Raw genomic sequence first — 15,035 nt, 5'->3', positions numbered from 1 at the left:
GCACAGCTCCATGAGCGCTTGGTGTTAGGTGGCGTGGAGGCTAGCAAGGGATTTACGATCTCAGCCAGTGGTGGTGCACTGGTCCTCAAAAGCTTCCCTTTTTTAATCTGGTTCCTCTGGTTTCTTGCTCATATTGTCTTAGGGAGTTTATTCTGAATTGTTATATTTCTATAAAGCTGCTTTGAGACAATGTCCTTTGTTATACAAATAAAATTTAATTGAACTGAATTTTCAGCAGAAAAGCATCTCAGAACATACAACACAAGAGGTGTACGGGCTACATCAGCAGAAGACTAGCTCATGCTCCACTCTGGTCAGCCAAGAAGAAGAATATTAGGCTATCCTGGGCATAGATTCACTGAAACTAAACTGCCGAAGTGCTTAGCCAATAATTCTTGGCATTTCAGAGGTGAACTGACCCAGTCTTTTTCCGATAATGTTTTGGCCCAAAGTTCCTCAGATCTTCAGTCCTGCCTATTTCTCATGCATCCAACATGTCATAACATCTAATATATCCTAAACAATGGCATGCAAAATGTTATTGATCAGTGTTATTTGCTTCATCTGAGTGGCCATACTGGTTTGAATCATCTGTCTATATAGAATACTAGCAAACATTAAAATAAAACAAATCAACTGGCCATTTAGCACTTTATGAACTTGTGCAAAAGTGTTCATGTCAAACCTTCTCCAAGAACTCTTGATTGCGTCTGAGGAACAGCTGTTTCTCCTCTACCCATTTGGAATCCTAAAATCAATGAAAGCATAAACTAGATGCTGTAACAATTTTGCCATTCTTCTCAACCAAAAACTATAACTAATCCATGAGGGCAAATACATTTGCAGCATAAACAAATGAGATTTGTTTGAAAATATTGATAGCCACAAGCCTATCATCAATAATTCATAGAACTGTGAAAAAAGTAGGGCTGTCAATTGATTAAAATATTTAATCGCGATTAATTGCATGATTGTCATGAGTTAACTCATGATTAATCGCAACTTAATTGCACATTTTTATTCATTCTAAATGTACCTTAAATTAATACTTTTTTATTTTTTAATACTCTAATCAACATGGGCATGGACAAATATTTAAATGTATGTTGTTTATTATTAGTGAAACCATACTCAACATAGAGCATGAAGACTAGACATGTTTCAAAGGTCATAGATACTTTTTTTGTTCATGTCTATTAAACATATGAAAAAAACATAGAACATAGAACATAGAAAACAATTACTTCTTTCTTTGCACTGAGCTATTTACTTACACAAGCCTGTTAACATTTTCAGATCACTTCTTCTAAACATGCAAAGTGTACATTTATTACTGAAACCACCTTAAATATAGAGCATAAAGAACATAGACATGTTTTTCAAATAACTTGTTCATGACTATTAGACACATGAAGAAAAGAACATAGAAAAAACAGAGGTTCACATTACATCTCTGCTGAAAAGAATCTAGTGTTGTCTGCCTTTGGCGAGGGGCAGGAGAGCTCTCTGCATCAGTTGTATGCTTCGCCATCAAGTGATATTTTAAACTTGACGTGGTGCGGTGATAACTTAATTCACATCAACAATAAATGCAGACTTTTGTCTTGTCTACAGAACCATCAGAAATTGTTTTATATATAAAGATGTTTTTTTCTCAATTTCGGTTTGCTGCTGCATCTCCCATTTCCAGAACTATGGGCAAGGCCAAGAGTCAAACAGTAAATGCATGTAAAGAACAGAATATCACTTTGTTTTCACTTATTAAACAAAAGAAATAAACAAAAATGAGAATTTCACCTGAGGAAAAGTTAGCACACCCTATGCCCTAATAGCTAATGTTTCCCCCATTGGCTGAAATAACTTCAAGGAGACATTTCTTGTAGCCATCTACCAGTTTCTGACATCGACTGGAAGAAAGATTCCCCCACTCCTAAATGCAGAATTCAAATTCAAATTCAAATTCTATTTGTCACATACATAATCGTACACAGTATGATATGCAGTGAAATGCTTACACGACTGTTCGTATTGACCCACTGAAAAAGGAGAAAGGGAAAGGAATAAGAACAGAAAAAAGGGACAAGGATAAAAATATAAAATATAAAAATATGAAATATAAAATAAAAGTTCACAGTATGTAAATAAAAATAAAATAGAATAAAATATAATAATATAATATAAATAAAATATAATATCAATAAAGTAGGGTAGGCTATATGTGTACAGTGAGGGAAAAAATTATTTGATCCCCTGCTGATTTTGTACGTTTGCCCACTGACAAAGAAATGATCAGTCTGTAATTTTAATGGTAGGTGTATTTGAACAGTGAGAGGCAGAATAACAACAAAAAAATCCAGAAAAACGCATTTCAGAAAAGTTCTACATTGATTTGCATTTTAATGAGTGAAATATGTATTTGATCCCCTATCAATCAGAAAGATTTCTGGCTCCCAGGTGTCTTTTATACAGGTAATGAGCTGAGATTACAGTAGGAGCACTCTCGGGGAGTGCTCTTAATCTCAGCTCGTTACCTGTATGAAAGACACCTGTCCACAGAAGGAAGCAATCAATCAGATTCCAAACTCTCCATCATGGCCAAGACCAAAGAGCTGTCCATGGATGTCAGGGACAAGATTGTAGACCTACACAAGGCTGGAATGAGCTACAAGACCATCGACAAGCAGCTTGGTGAGAAGGTGACAACAGTTGGTGCGATTATTCCCAAATGGAAGAAACACAGAAGGACTGTCAATCTTCCTCAGTCTGGGGCTCCATGTAAGATCTCACCTCATGGAGTTTCAATTATCATGAGAACGGTGAGGAATCAGCCAAGAATTACACTGGAGGATTTTGTCAATGATCTCAAGGCAGCTGGGACCATAGTCACCAAGAAAACAACTGGTAACACACTACGCCGTGAAAGACTGAAATCCAGTAGCGTCCGCAAGGTCCCCCTGCTAAAGAAAGCACATGTACAGGCTCATCTGAAGTTTGCCAGTGAACATCTGAATGTTCTGACATCTGAAAGTGTTGTGGTCAAATGAGACCAAAATCCAGCTCTTTGGCATCAACTCAACTCGCCATGTTTGGAGGAGGAGTAATGCTGCCTATGACCCCAAGTACACCATCCCCAGGTGACAGGACAACTGGACCGCATCAAAGGGACGATGGACGGGGCCATGTACCGTTAAATCTTGGATGAGAACCTCCTTCCCTCAGCCAGGGCATTGAAAATGGGTCGTGGATGGATATTCCAGCCTGACAATGACCCAAAACACACGGCCAAGGCAACGAAGGAGTGGTTCAAAAAGAAGCACATTAAGGTCCTGTAGTGGTCTAGCCAGTCTCCAGACCTTAATCCCATAGAAAATTGCAAAGGGGTCAAATACTTATTTCACTCAATAAAATGCAAATCAATGTATAACTTTTTTGAAATGTGTTTTTCTGGATTTTTTTGTTGTTATTCTGTCTCTCACTGTTCAGATACACCTACCATTAAAATTACAGACTGACTGACAGATTACAGATTTCTGTAATGATCATGTCAGTGGGCAAACATACAAAATCAGCAGGGGATCAAATAATTTTTCCCTCACTGTATATAAAATAGAATATATATAAGGAAGTGTAAAATGAATTCTTTCAGCTGTGTGATGTTTGAGGGGTTTATTACAATATCACAGTCCTTTTCAAATCACCCCACAGGATCTCAATAGGATTTAGATCTGGGCTTTGACTTGGCCAGTCCAGAATTCTCAATTTTTTACTTTACAGAAAGTCCTTGGTAGATTTACTGGTATGTTTTGGGTCATTGGCATGTTGCAAGGTTCAGTTCCACTTTAGCTTCAATTTTTGACAGATGGTCTTACATGTTCCTCAAGCACCTTCTGATACAATGTAGAATTCATAATGGATTCTATGATGGTAATCTGGCCAGCTTAACACTTCCACCTCCATGTTTCATCGTTGGTATGAGGTACATTTGCTGAAATGCTGTATTTGCATGCCCTGTTATTGTGTCCAAATAAATAAATTTTAGACTCATCTGTCTGAAGCACATTATTCCAGAAGTCTTGGCCTTTGTCTCTGTGTTCTTTGGGAAACTTCAGTCTTGCCCTCATGTTTTTTAGACAGCAAAGGTTTCCTTCTTGCACACCACCCATAAAAATTAAATTCATGTAGTGTCTTTTTTTGATTGTAGATTCATGCACTTTGGCATAAACTGTAGTAAAAGCTTAGTAGTTCCCATGATGATATATTAGGGTTTTTGGAGATGTCTTTAAGCATCTTGTGGTCTGCTCATTGAATTTGCCTGACCTGGCCATGTTGGCAGTTGTTTTGAATGTTCTCTACTTGTAAAGGATTTTCTGGACAGTGGAATGGATTATTTACAAATTCTTTTGAGATATTTTTAAATTAGATTGCATTTATGTATGGATCAAGATTGTGATTTTTTTTCGATTAATAGTGCAGCCCTACTGCCAAACATAGAAGGAGTTTTTTAAATGTGCTTTTAAACTTAACATGAATTGACAATAGTAAACTGCAGTGGGAGAAAGGTCTAATAAAGTGTAGCACAGCAGTTATACTCACGGGAAAAGGAGAAAGTTTAAACCCGCAGTTCCATATGTTTTCATGGGGAATGTGAAGTCCTTGGGAAATAATGTGTGCACTGATTCAGACTCAGAGGGAGTACCAGGATGGCAGTTTAATGTGATTTACAGAAATTTGGCTGCATACGGACTTCCAAGATAACAGTGCCAACGTACCCAGCTTTACACTCACTCGAGCAGACAGGAATGTGACGTTATAGTGGTACTGTGAAGGAACATCTCTGCTCTCTTGTCAATTAAATTTTAGCAGCGAGTATGTACCCATATTATTGACCACATGATTTCTCCTGTGACACGATAATCAGTGATCAGACAGCAGCATGCAACACTATACACAACACGGTTGCTAGGCTACAGTGTCAACATCCTGAGGTATTTGTAACCATAACCGGAGATTTTAACCATGTTAATCTGGACTCTACTCTCCCAACATTTCACCAGTTTGTTGACTGTTTCACACAGGAAAATAGAACACTGGCCCGTCTGTATGCAAATATGAAAGACGCTTAGAGAGCCACTGCTCTACCCCTACTCGGTAATTCAGATCACAATCTCATCATTTTACCACTTCTGTATGTTCCTGCAGTTCAAAGACAAAGACGGTAAGAAAATGGACACAGGAAGCCAATGAGACCCTGCAGGACTGCTTTGTGACCACAGAGTGGAGTGTACTCTCTGAACCAAATGGGGATGACAATAACAGTATCACCTACTGCATCATAGACATTAACTTTCACCATGACACTATTATCCCTACTAGAATCATATACTGTTATCCAAACAATAAACCCTGGATCACCAGTGACCTTAAAGATCTAGTGAACAAGAAGAAGACTGGAGACAGGATAGAACTTATAAGGATACAGCAGCAACTGAAGACAAGACTGAAGGACTGTAAAAACTCATACCAGCAGAAACTGGAGAGTAAACTTCAGTGTTGATGGGAATGAAGCCGATGACAGGTTTCAACATGAACAACGATCATCAGGGGGCAGCTTGGAGAACATCCCTTCCCTCTGAGAACATCCTGTTTGAAACCTCGCAGTGGCGAGGTACTGTTGATCAATTGTTAGGTGTCGTCTTGGTCTCATGATGTCAAAATGTGAACAGCATGATGAAGAGGACTGTTTAAATACCAATTCTAATTGAACCAGAAAATTTATTGGTCGATTCATGGATCAAACACCAGTTGTGAATTTTGCCGTTAAGCACCTTGTTAGAGAACAGCAAGTTTATGCAAAAAGTACTGAAACACTGAACAGTTGGACATGTGCATTCAAAAGTGTAGAGAAGGTCAAATTAACTTCACCTGTAAAGGTTATAGTGCATTTTAGGTGCATCCTGAAATTTCACCCGAAAGCCAAATATCCTCAACTTTTTGTGAGAAGTGTATATTCAGTGAACTAGCATAAATTGCCCAGAAGCACTTTCTAATGCATTTAGCTAAGTGAAATCTTCTATGACAGAACTGCAGTTTTTTCTGTTTGTAGGTAAACAGTTTTTCTGGATTATGTTTCAGTAAAAAACCTTTTCACAAATTCCTGTGTTGTGTTAACGGTGTGAAACATTCTGAAAAAAGTGAATTCACAAAAAAAGCTTGTAACTTCACAACTAAAAAAAGTGTCAAACAAAGAAGAAAAAACAAACAGCAAATCAGAAAAGACTTAAATCACTAGAGAATCAATATCAACTTGTGACAATGTCTGTTCAAGCTCCAGTTGCAATAATTGGGACCTAATGAGACTAATGTTTCAAAAATTGAGCCAAAACACAGTAACGTTACGTAGAACAATTATCCAAAACCAGAAAAAAGTTTTTAATGTTTGTGTGTGTCCACATTTGTGCAGTGTGTGGGCCCATGATTGTGTGCCCATGTGTGTGTGGGCATTTTATTCCTTTTGGTTAAGGTTAGGTGTTGGCATAAATCAAGATCATTAATAATATTCCCACAAGTTATAGTAAAAGATAAGCGTCTATGTACGTGTAAAATAAACATATGCAATGCGAATTAACAGTTCTCACCCACTTTACTAACTGACTATTAAATTTGGCAATAGTCTAAACTTCACTCACCTGTCCTTTGGAAGCAAGCTCTTTCTCTAGGTCCTCAATTTTTGCTTTATACCTCTGCACATCAGCTTGGAGCTGCTCATGAGCCTGTAAAAATACATCAATTCTTCTTCATTAAAAAATCTTTTAAAATATTGTATTAAAAGTTTCAGCTAGCCCATCCTCATAAAGTGCTTTTGAATGTAATGTCTGAGACACTGGACAGAGTAAAAGCTGACTATGGTGATTAAAAGAAGGTGCGGACACAAATAAAAGAAAAAATCATATAAAAGGCACATAGAAACTGATTGGAAGGGTATAGATGACAATGGCTAAGCTTGCCTTGCTTGCAAAGATATGGCACACAGCTTTGTGCAGTGAACATGTTTTAAGGACCGTAACAAAAGAACCTTGGCGAAATAGATTGCACACATAACCATAAAATCAACTTTCAAAAGGAAGTTTTAATCTAAACATACAGATTACCTTGGCTTCCATCTCAGCATCAAAAATGCCACCTTTCTGCTCCTGCAGCAGGGCGTAAGCTCTCTGAAGGGCCTGGTACTCCCGTGTCAGCTGCCTGAAGCGCAGTTCAGACTCCTCGTTGGCCAGACACTGCAAAAAACACTAATTCACTGCAAGAGACTTGGAGGTTTGTGAAGTAACAGTGTAAAGGCAGAATGAATGGTGTCGTTTTAAAGAAAAAATAAAGGCATAACACAGAACATACATGAACATACATGAGAAAAAGAAATGAAAAATAAGAGCAAAGACAGTGAAAAAGAACCTGATAAGTCTAATATAACATTAAGAACTAAAAAGTTGTCACAAGGCGCAATGAGAAGAAAGGAAATGTACCACAATGTGCACAGGAAATGTATAGTAGTAGTAAGTCAGTGCAACTACAGTGGTGTTGAAGACATTCTGCCATTCATCTGACTGTTTATTGCAGTGAACAGTTGAGGCTGAACCTCAAAAACCTCAAATCTAATGCAGCCCAGTGGTAATATACATCTATTACACCTACAGTTTTGGTTTACACAACATTTCAAAATGACCTTGATAAGTCTATGAGAGAAAATGTCCATGGAACATCTAATGCCATGCTATGCCATCTAATGATACCTATCGAAAATATGTTAAAGCATACATTGTTGAATTCTTACCTCATCCAGTTCTTCATCTGGTGTGGCTGGAGTACGATCCATACGTAAAGAGGCCACAGAGGAGGTCTCAGAATCCACTGACTCTTCGTCATATCCATAGAAAGTGTCCACAACAATATGCCTCTGAAAAGGAGGCACAGATTTTTAGTAAACATTGAGAGGTCATTTTTTATTATCTCCGTTACTTATGGAGTACGTTATACATATGGAAACAGACAAAGTAAACCCCTTCCCATGTTAGTACATGCTCATGATTGCAGGACAATGCCTTGGTGTCAATGCAAATAGAAAGGGTTTATATCACTTTCCTATCTACAAAGATTTGCCATTGTGGACACTTATTTTGCTCCTGTCAGGTAGAAATATAATTTCCAGGATATAATGCCATTATAAATATTTCTGATAATCATTAGAGAAATTAAGCCACTTACTTGCTTTTATTACAGCCCCTACTTTCAGAAAAAAATTCTTAATTTATCATTATGACACAACAGAAAAGCAACAAAAACAAACATGACATCATACCTTAATAGGCCTGCTTCGTTTATGCCGCTTCTTCCTGAGAAGTTTTTCTCTATCCTAAAACCAGTCACACAAAAATGTTTTTTTTTGTTTTGTTTTTTTAAGCAAAGGTGCAAACATTGCTAAAATTTCCTAGCAAACAGAAATCAAAATGTACCATAAAAACCCTAGCTTTAGTTGATGGATAGGACAGCTTAGTGGTAACAGAATAATTAATAAATATATATAAACTGATATTTAAATGCAACTGCATAAATGTTTGGATTTATAAGCATTCATTTAAGTTAATATTTGGTAATATAGTAAAATGTATTTTTATGGTTTGTAACCAATTTTATGAGCTGGGCATTAGTATAAACTGCCAAAATTCTGCCTGCCTCCAAAGTCTTACGTCACACTCATACACACTGGGTTCTACAGTGGTGCAGAAACCGAGGATCAAGGAGGATAAACATGGAAGCTTCTCCACTCTGTGAAATCATAAATTCTTTTGCCAGCTTCCACTAAACCCAACACCAAGTGCTTTTGACTTTAGAAAAGTCAACATGGTGTCAAAATTTGATGCATACCAAATACCAAACTGCTTGACCAGTTAGATGCAGCTAGCTTTTATTCAACACTGCCCTGTGCACATGGAAAAGATATAACTCTGTTTTAGAAGGGTCAAATTATTGGTCTGCATCAAGCAAAGAAAACAACTATGGAGATTGCTGAAATTACAAATAAAATTAATAAAAGCCTAATAGAGTTCACACAGTGCCTCCTTAGCATTAGCACAGTGATGAAGTCCAGTGGTAAATAAAATGGTCTGTATCTAACAGTCACAAACTGCACCAGCGATGAGTAATTAGAAAGTTCTTGCACCATTCCTTACTGATGTAAAAACACAAGCCACCACCACAAGCCTTACCCCACAGAGCTGCATTTCTGCTAGCACCAAATGAGGTGAGCCCGTCTACATGGAACTCTGTCGCTGAGCCATGTCTCAGTGTAAAAAACAAAACAAAACAACAACAATAGCAGTCTCTAAATTCATGCTGCGTAGTCTGCTGAAGTCGGATGTAGTCCAATATATTGTCCAGGACACATATCCAGTGGTTTTGGGGTCAGTCAGCCGGCAGTTCAATCCAATCAAAGTTCAATCAAAGTTAGACCTATGTAGTGCAGAGTCTCGTCGCATTGGCAAGCTAGCAGTGGCTGGCTTTTATTCGAAACTAGATTAACCAAGGATTCTGTTGACACCAATATTCCAAGAAAAAACAGCCTTTTCCATTCTATTTGAGTTACACCAATATTTTCACCCTTGGCTTGTCTCAGGGACAGTATGCTCTTCCTGTACAATGTATTTGCTTATTTAGATGGCATTTTTGTTCACAGTAATTGTAACATAATGATTGGCAGCAGCATATATAACATCTGAGAGCTGTCCTGAGATTCTTTAAGATGGGAGGGACTCACAGCAAATCCAATGCAGTGTAAAATTGGACCGGCTGAAATATTTGGTGTGTACTTCAGACCGCCACGTCAGCTTCGTTGTGGAACAAGAAATGAAGCTCAGAGCTGGTGGCTGCCATGTCAGCTAAGAAGTGGAAGAGGCCACCCCGGCTTCTTTTGATGACCAGGAGCTATGATATGTGATATGGGATAAGAGTAACCCCAGTCTTAGGACTTGGGTTCCAAAAGGCTCCAAAAGGCTGAAAAAATCCCTTGAGCGAATCGTAAATGCCATCAGAGGCGACTGGGGGTTTGAGGTCAAACCACCACTGAAAGAAGAGGTAGATGAAATCCTGGCGTGATTTCATGCTGTTGCATCCATTTTGCAGACAAAGTATTTGTGGATTTGTGGAGGCAGATGCAAGTGCATGTGAAAGAGTATTTATTAACAATAACAATAACGAAGGCAAACAGGCCAAAACATAAGACAATATCCAAATCCAAAAACAAGCAGTAGGTCCGGCAATCAACAAAGAGGACATTGAAGGCAAAGACAACAAACAAAAACATGAGCAAAACTAGGATCAAAATCAGACAACTGTGAACATGAACCAATGGTTCTGTATTGACAGGTATGCTGCGTAAACTAAATTAACTAAATTTAACCTAATTTCATGGTGTGACTACTTGTGACAATACAAGGGTGGAAACAAGACACACACTGAAACAAAATACATGTTGCAACATAGGGGGGGGGGTCTGAGACAGAGTATTCAACCTTCAATATTTTCCATAAATAATACTGAACCAGACCATTGTGCCCACTACTATACACTGTATTATACACCAGAATTAATTCCAGACCTGTGTCATCACTGCATTCCACATCTGCAACTATACAGCAGCATGTGCTCATATCTCACAGGGCTGAAATCCAAGCCTGACCCAAGTGTAAAAATGTGTCAGGTGTTGTATTTTGTAGGATTTCCAGATTCAAATACTCCAAATCCTAAAATCTATCATACAGTCTAGAGACCATTGTACATTCATATACACAATATTGAAAGCATTTAAAAAAAGAGAATGCCTTTTTTTTTTTTTTACCAAACATTACAGACATAACATGCATGGGAAATAAAATTACCAATAACCTGATGTAGTTACTCACTCTGGTTAGCTCATCGATCATGCTCTGCTGCTCAAGAACCTGCAACTTGAGGAACTCAATTTCTTGTTCATCTTGAGCCTGGTCCAAGTCATTCAAAGATTTCAGTTTCTTTAGTGGTGGATGTGAAGTAATTTTCTCTTTCTGAACCAAAAGATGAAATAAAGTGCGTTACTAAATGTTGCAGTGAAAAGGCATTTAATTTCACATTTGAACGTGTAATTTTATTCATGATCTTTTAATACATGTCCACAGTAATAAATAAATATTACTATAACTTCAAGTTATCTCTACTTATATCTACAAAATTGCAAACAAACATAAAGCAGAAGATGGCTGCTGTTTCTGTTCAGGGTAAACCATTTTGTAGCATCTTCTGAAATCTCAGTGGATAAATTATATAGTGTAAATAGCACACTATATTTCGACCCAGTAACTGTCCTCAGTCTGATGTCTCCTTATACAATGTCTCTCTATAGAGTGCTCTATACAGAAGTGGGAGTGGGCTTTGTTCTGTTTGTTTGTCAGCACACAGCAATCACATTAGGCCAGAGTAATTAAAATGGTCTTTACAGCGCTTCCATTACACAACCTAAACTTGGTCAGCCAGACAATTCACTGACTAGTGGACTTTGACATTATGTACTTTCATACATCAAAAATATGGAATGGGAAAGGAGTTTATCTGTGTATGTAGATCTATACTGCGAGTATGTGAAGGAACTTGCCATTTCCAGATTTTCTTTGGTCAAGGACTTAAGCTTCTCTTCCATGCGTTGGAGAGACTGAGTCAGCTCATCATTCTTCTTATTCAAAAGCTTGTTCTTGTCCAGCATCGGCTTACATTGTTTTTCTGCTTCCCGCACTCGCTTTAGCTGAGAAAGAGGGAGCAAAAAACAGCACAGCAGCAATTACCCATTTTTTCAGTTACTGCCTTGCTTCCATGTTCACAAAATAATTTTAGGAATTTGACATACTAGTTCATTTCTTTCATCCACTAGAAGTGTGTTACGGTCCTCCAGCTTCCGAATAGTGGAGTTCAGTTCAGCAACACGTCTTTGATTCCTCCTCATTTCCTGTGCATATGAGACAGCAAATATAAAGTAATATATTTACATAAAAAAAGTATATAGAAAGTGACAACAGAAGTTGTTTTTACAAGTGCTATATAAATAGATTTGATTGACTATACATGTCAAGTGTTTTTTTTTAGAAAATAAACTTTTAAGCATAGACACATTAATGTCATCTTTGCATGCTTATGTCTTTAGGCACCCAAATTATGTAATGACATTTAAGGTCTTAATACAAATTGAGTTTATGTTAAGATTAGGTTTAATATTAAGATTAAATATTCACATAACTAAATATTGTTCATAATGTAATGGAAGAAAGTGATTTCTGTTTTTATAATTATGATATAAGTATTATTTAGAAATCATTTGGACTATATAGCAGTATAATTCAATCAGGAATATATACAGATTATGAATCTTAACAATTCTACAGGTCAAGAACATGATAGTATTTAGACTTCGAAAAAGCAGCACAGTCCTACAGCATAGTCAATTAAATGACTATGAATCGTCCATAAATGAATCTGTCCACCAGCAGCTTATTCAAAATGAGTTCAGACTCTCATGTTCTGTTTTGCCTAAATAAAAGGATGCTTACACATAGAGGGAAAACTTTTTCAGACCTTAAATGCATGTGTCTCCAATGCATCAGTGTGTAAACAGATTTTAATCTGGGACAGATACTGAAATACAATAATTAACATCTCCTATTTGTTCTTTTTGTACTATTAAATTACTGCTATGTGTTTTATCAATTAGCATTTTTATTCATAGGGAGCATATAGCTTTTAGAATTCATTAAATGAAGGTTTGCAACTCCTTACCGGGCTCCCACAGTGCTCTGCTCCATCGCCAGCTCTTCCAGGGATCTCTCTTTTCGGACTTCCAAGATTACATTCTGCTTCCTTCACAAGAAAAAGCTGCTCATCCAGTGCATCCTTCTGAAGCTGTAACTTCTGCAGGAAACCTGTAGTGGTCTCCAGCTCTTTCTCCAAAGAGAAAATTGTCCTGTCTTTTGCTTTGATTTCATCTACCTGAAAGGTTGCAAGACAGTTCACAATGAATTCTCTTGTATTTTGACCAGAGTCACCATTCCCAGAGATTTAGAACTGACAGTGTGATCTGCATTATCCCAGGGCATTACATTTTTTCAATGCTATTATTAATGGAAATGGATTTTTTTTGTCACTGGCCCAAATATGTTTTGAATAAAATCAAATATTGAATTTCTTTATCAATACCTGCAAATTCAAGAAATGACAAAAGTCTGAACAAATAACTGAAAAATTGAGAAATAGGCACCACTGAAAGATCTCAGCAAATGAACTAACATGTTCACAAATCTCTGTAAAGGCAGCAGGCCAAGCACTAAAAACATCCATCCCTGGCTCCTGAGATCATTCTTGTATTCAGATGTATCCACAACTAAGTAAAAAGTGTATGATGGACATACAAAAATTTGTCAAAACTGATTTTGTTCTTGGAACTTCTGATTTAAGCATGGAGTGAATAGGTGTTATTTTTTCGGCTCCCAACCTACTTTAATTATTTCACAGTGTATAACTGATATATACTCTACCTTAAATCAGTTAGCTGGTGTTCTGAACAACATTGGAACATAGTTAAATAACGTTATGGCATCTAGACTGCAACTGCAAAATACGGAGATAGAGATGGCGAGGCCTCCGGCAAGTCCGACAACCCCGTGCCTCTCCCCAGGGATTCGCCTGCTCTACCAGATGACCTCGAAAGGCTTAGTTCAGCAATCGTATTGGACATGGCACAAGTAGTCCACTCACTTCTAAAAACTGAACTAGCAGATGCTCTGTCACCTGTGAACACAACTCTAGAACAAGTAAAATCACACTACGAAGACCATGACCCACGTCTTCGCGCGATAGAGGACGGTGATTATAGTGACAGGCTGGTAAACGTTGAGGCCTCTGTGGACGCGCTATGGAAGGAAAACGAGTATCTAGAGGAGAAGCTAGATGATTTAGAGAACCGTTCACGGAGATCCAATATGAGAGTGGTGGGCATTCCCGAAAAGCTTGAGGGATCAGACCCAGTTAAATTCATGACAGATTTTTTTGTGTAAGTACTGGGAAAGGATTTTTTCGCGAGACATCTCATTATTCATGAGCGCACTGAATCGGGCCCAAGCTAAATTACGAGGCTAAGGCCAGTCAGAGCAGACCCAGGGTATTCTTGGTGCACTTTAATTTTTTTCAGGACAAGAACCATATCTTTTGATTTAGCAGACAAAATAAGTAGGTGTGTTTTTGTGGGCACAGGGTGTTTTTTCATGAGGATTTTAGTGCCGAGCTGGGTAAAAAGCGAGCGGCATTTAAGGACGTGAAATCACAGTTCTATGAGAAAGGAGTCAAATTCGCCCTCCTGTACCCGGCAAGGTTACGCATCTTCCGCGAAGGGAAAACGCTCTGCTTTGACAAACCAGAGGAAGCCAGCGATTTTCCTCTCATTGAGGTGATAATTAAGGTGAAATTAATCTCTCTACACTTACGGGTCGGATATATTGTCTGTTCTCTTCAAACGAACTTGGACCTGACTTTGACTAATGCGTATCCTTTTATTCTCCAATCCATGCTTATTACTAGCCGGATAAAATTTCCGAAAGGTGACAATTTGTTCCTAACTTTTGGTAGGCGGAAGCTTTACCCACACTATATAGGACTTTGATATTTGTTATTTTGCACACTTCGGAAGTTTACTGTTTTGCTACATCTGCGATTATCTTCAGTTGGGGTATGTTGTTCTTTTGTTTTGTTGATGTTCATGTTTGGTTTGGGTGTTGGGAGGGAGGGTTTGCATTTTACTCTAGTTACTACACATTGTGCTGGTTGTTGTCGGACCTCCCCACTTACAGTTCATTGTCACAAATATGCCCTGCATACCATTGATTATTATATTACATAGTTAATATAGGTGGTAAAGATGACGGAAGCCATCCTGTGAGGTTTTTGTCATGGAATGTCAGGGTTTTTTTTCC

General features: G+C 37.9%; 1 protein-coding gene across 1 annotated transcript in view; it reads right to left on the bottom strand.

The window, feature by feature from the left end:
* jakmip2 (janus kinase and microtubule interacting protein 2) overlaps positions 1 to 15,035 on the bottom strand; it is a 56,834-nt gene that overhangs the window by 20,696 nt on the left and 21,103 nt on the right. Inside the window, exons 4-12 of the mRNA XM_058416164.1 lie at positions 12,850 to 13,059; positions 11,927 to 12,025; positions 11,674 to 11,824; positions 10,953 to 11,089; positions 8,354 to 8,407; positions 7,829 to 7,951; positions 7,149 to 7,277; positions 6,687 to 6,770; positions 686 to 748 (exon numbers count right to left, since the gene is read on the bottom strand). Coding sequence (XP_058272147.1) covers positions 686 to 748; positions 6,687 to 6,770; positions 7,149 to 7,277; positions 7,829 to 7,951; positions 8,354 to 8,407; positions 10,953 to 11,089; positions 11,674 to 11,824; positions 11,927 to 12,025; positions 12,850 to 13,059 — 1,050 coding nt within the window. The remainder of the gene's footprint in view (positions 1 to 685; positions 749 to 6,686; positions 6,771 to 7,148; positions 7,278 to 7,828; positions 7,952 to 8,353; positions 8,408 to 10,952; positions 11,090 to 11,673; positions 11,825 to 11,926; positions 12,026 to 12,849; positions 13,060 to 15,035) is intronic.

Source organism: Hemibagrus wyckioides, linkage group LG18, assembly GCF_019097595.1.
Source record: "Hemibagrus wyckioides isolate EC202008001 linkage group LG18, SWU_Hwy_1.0, whole genome shotgun sequence".
Lineage (NCBI taxonomy): Eukaryota > Metazoa > Chordata > Actinopteri > Siluriformes > Bagridae > Hemibagrus > Hemibagrus wyckioides.
This window is presented reverse-complemented; position numbering and strand designations above follow the sequence as displayed.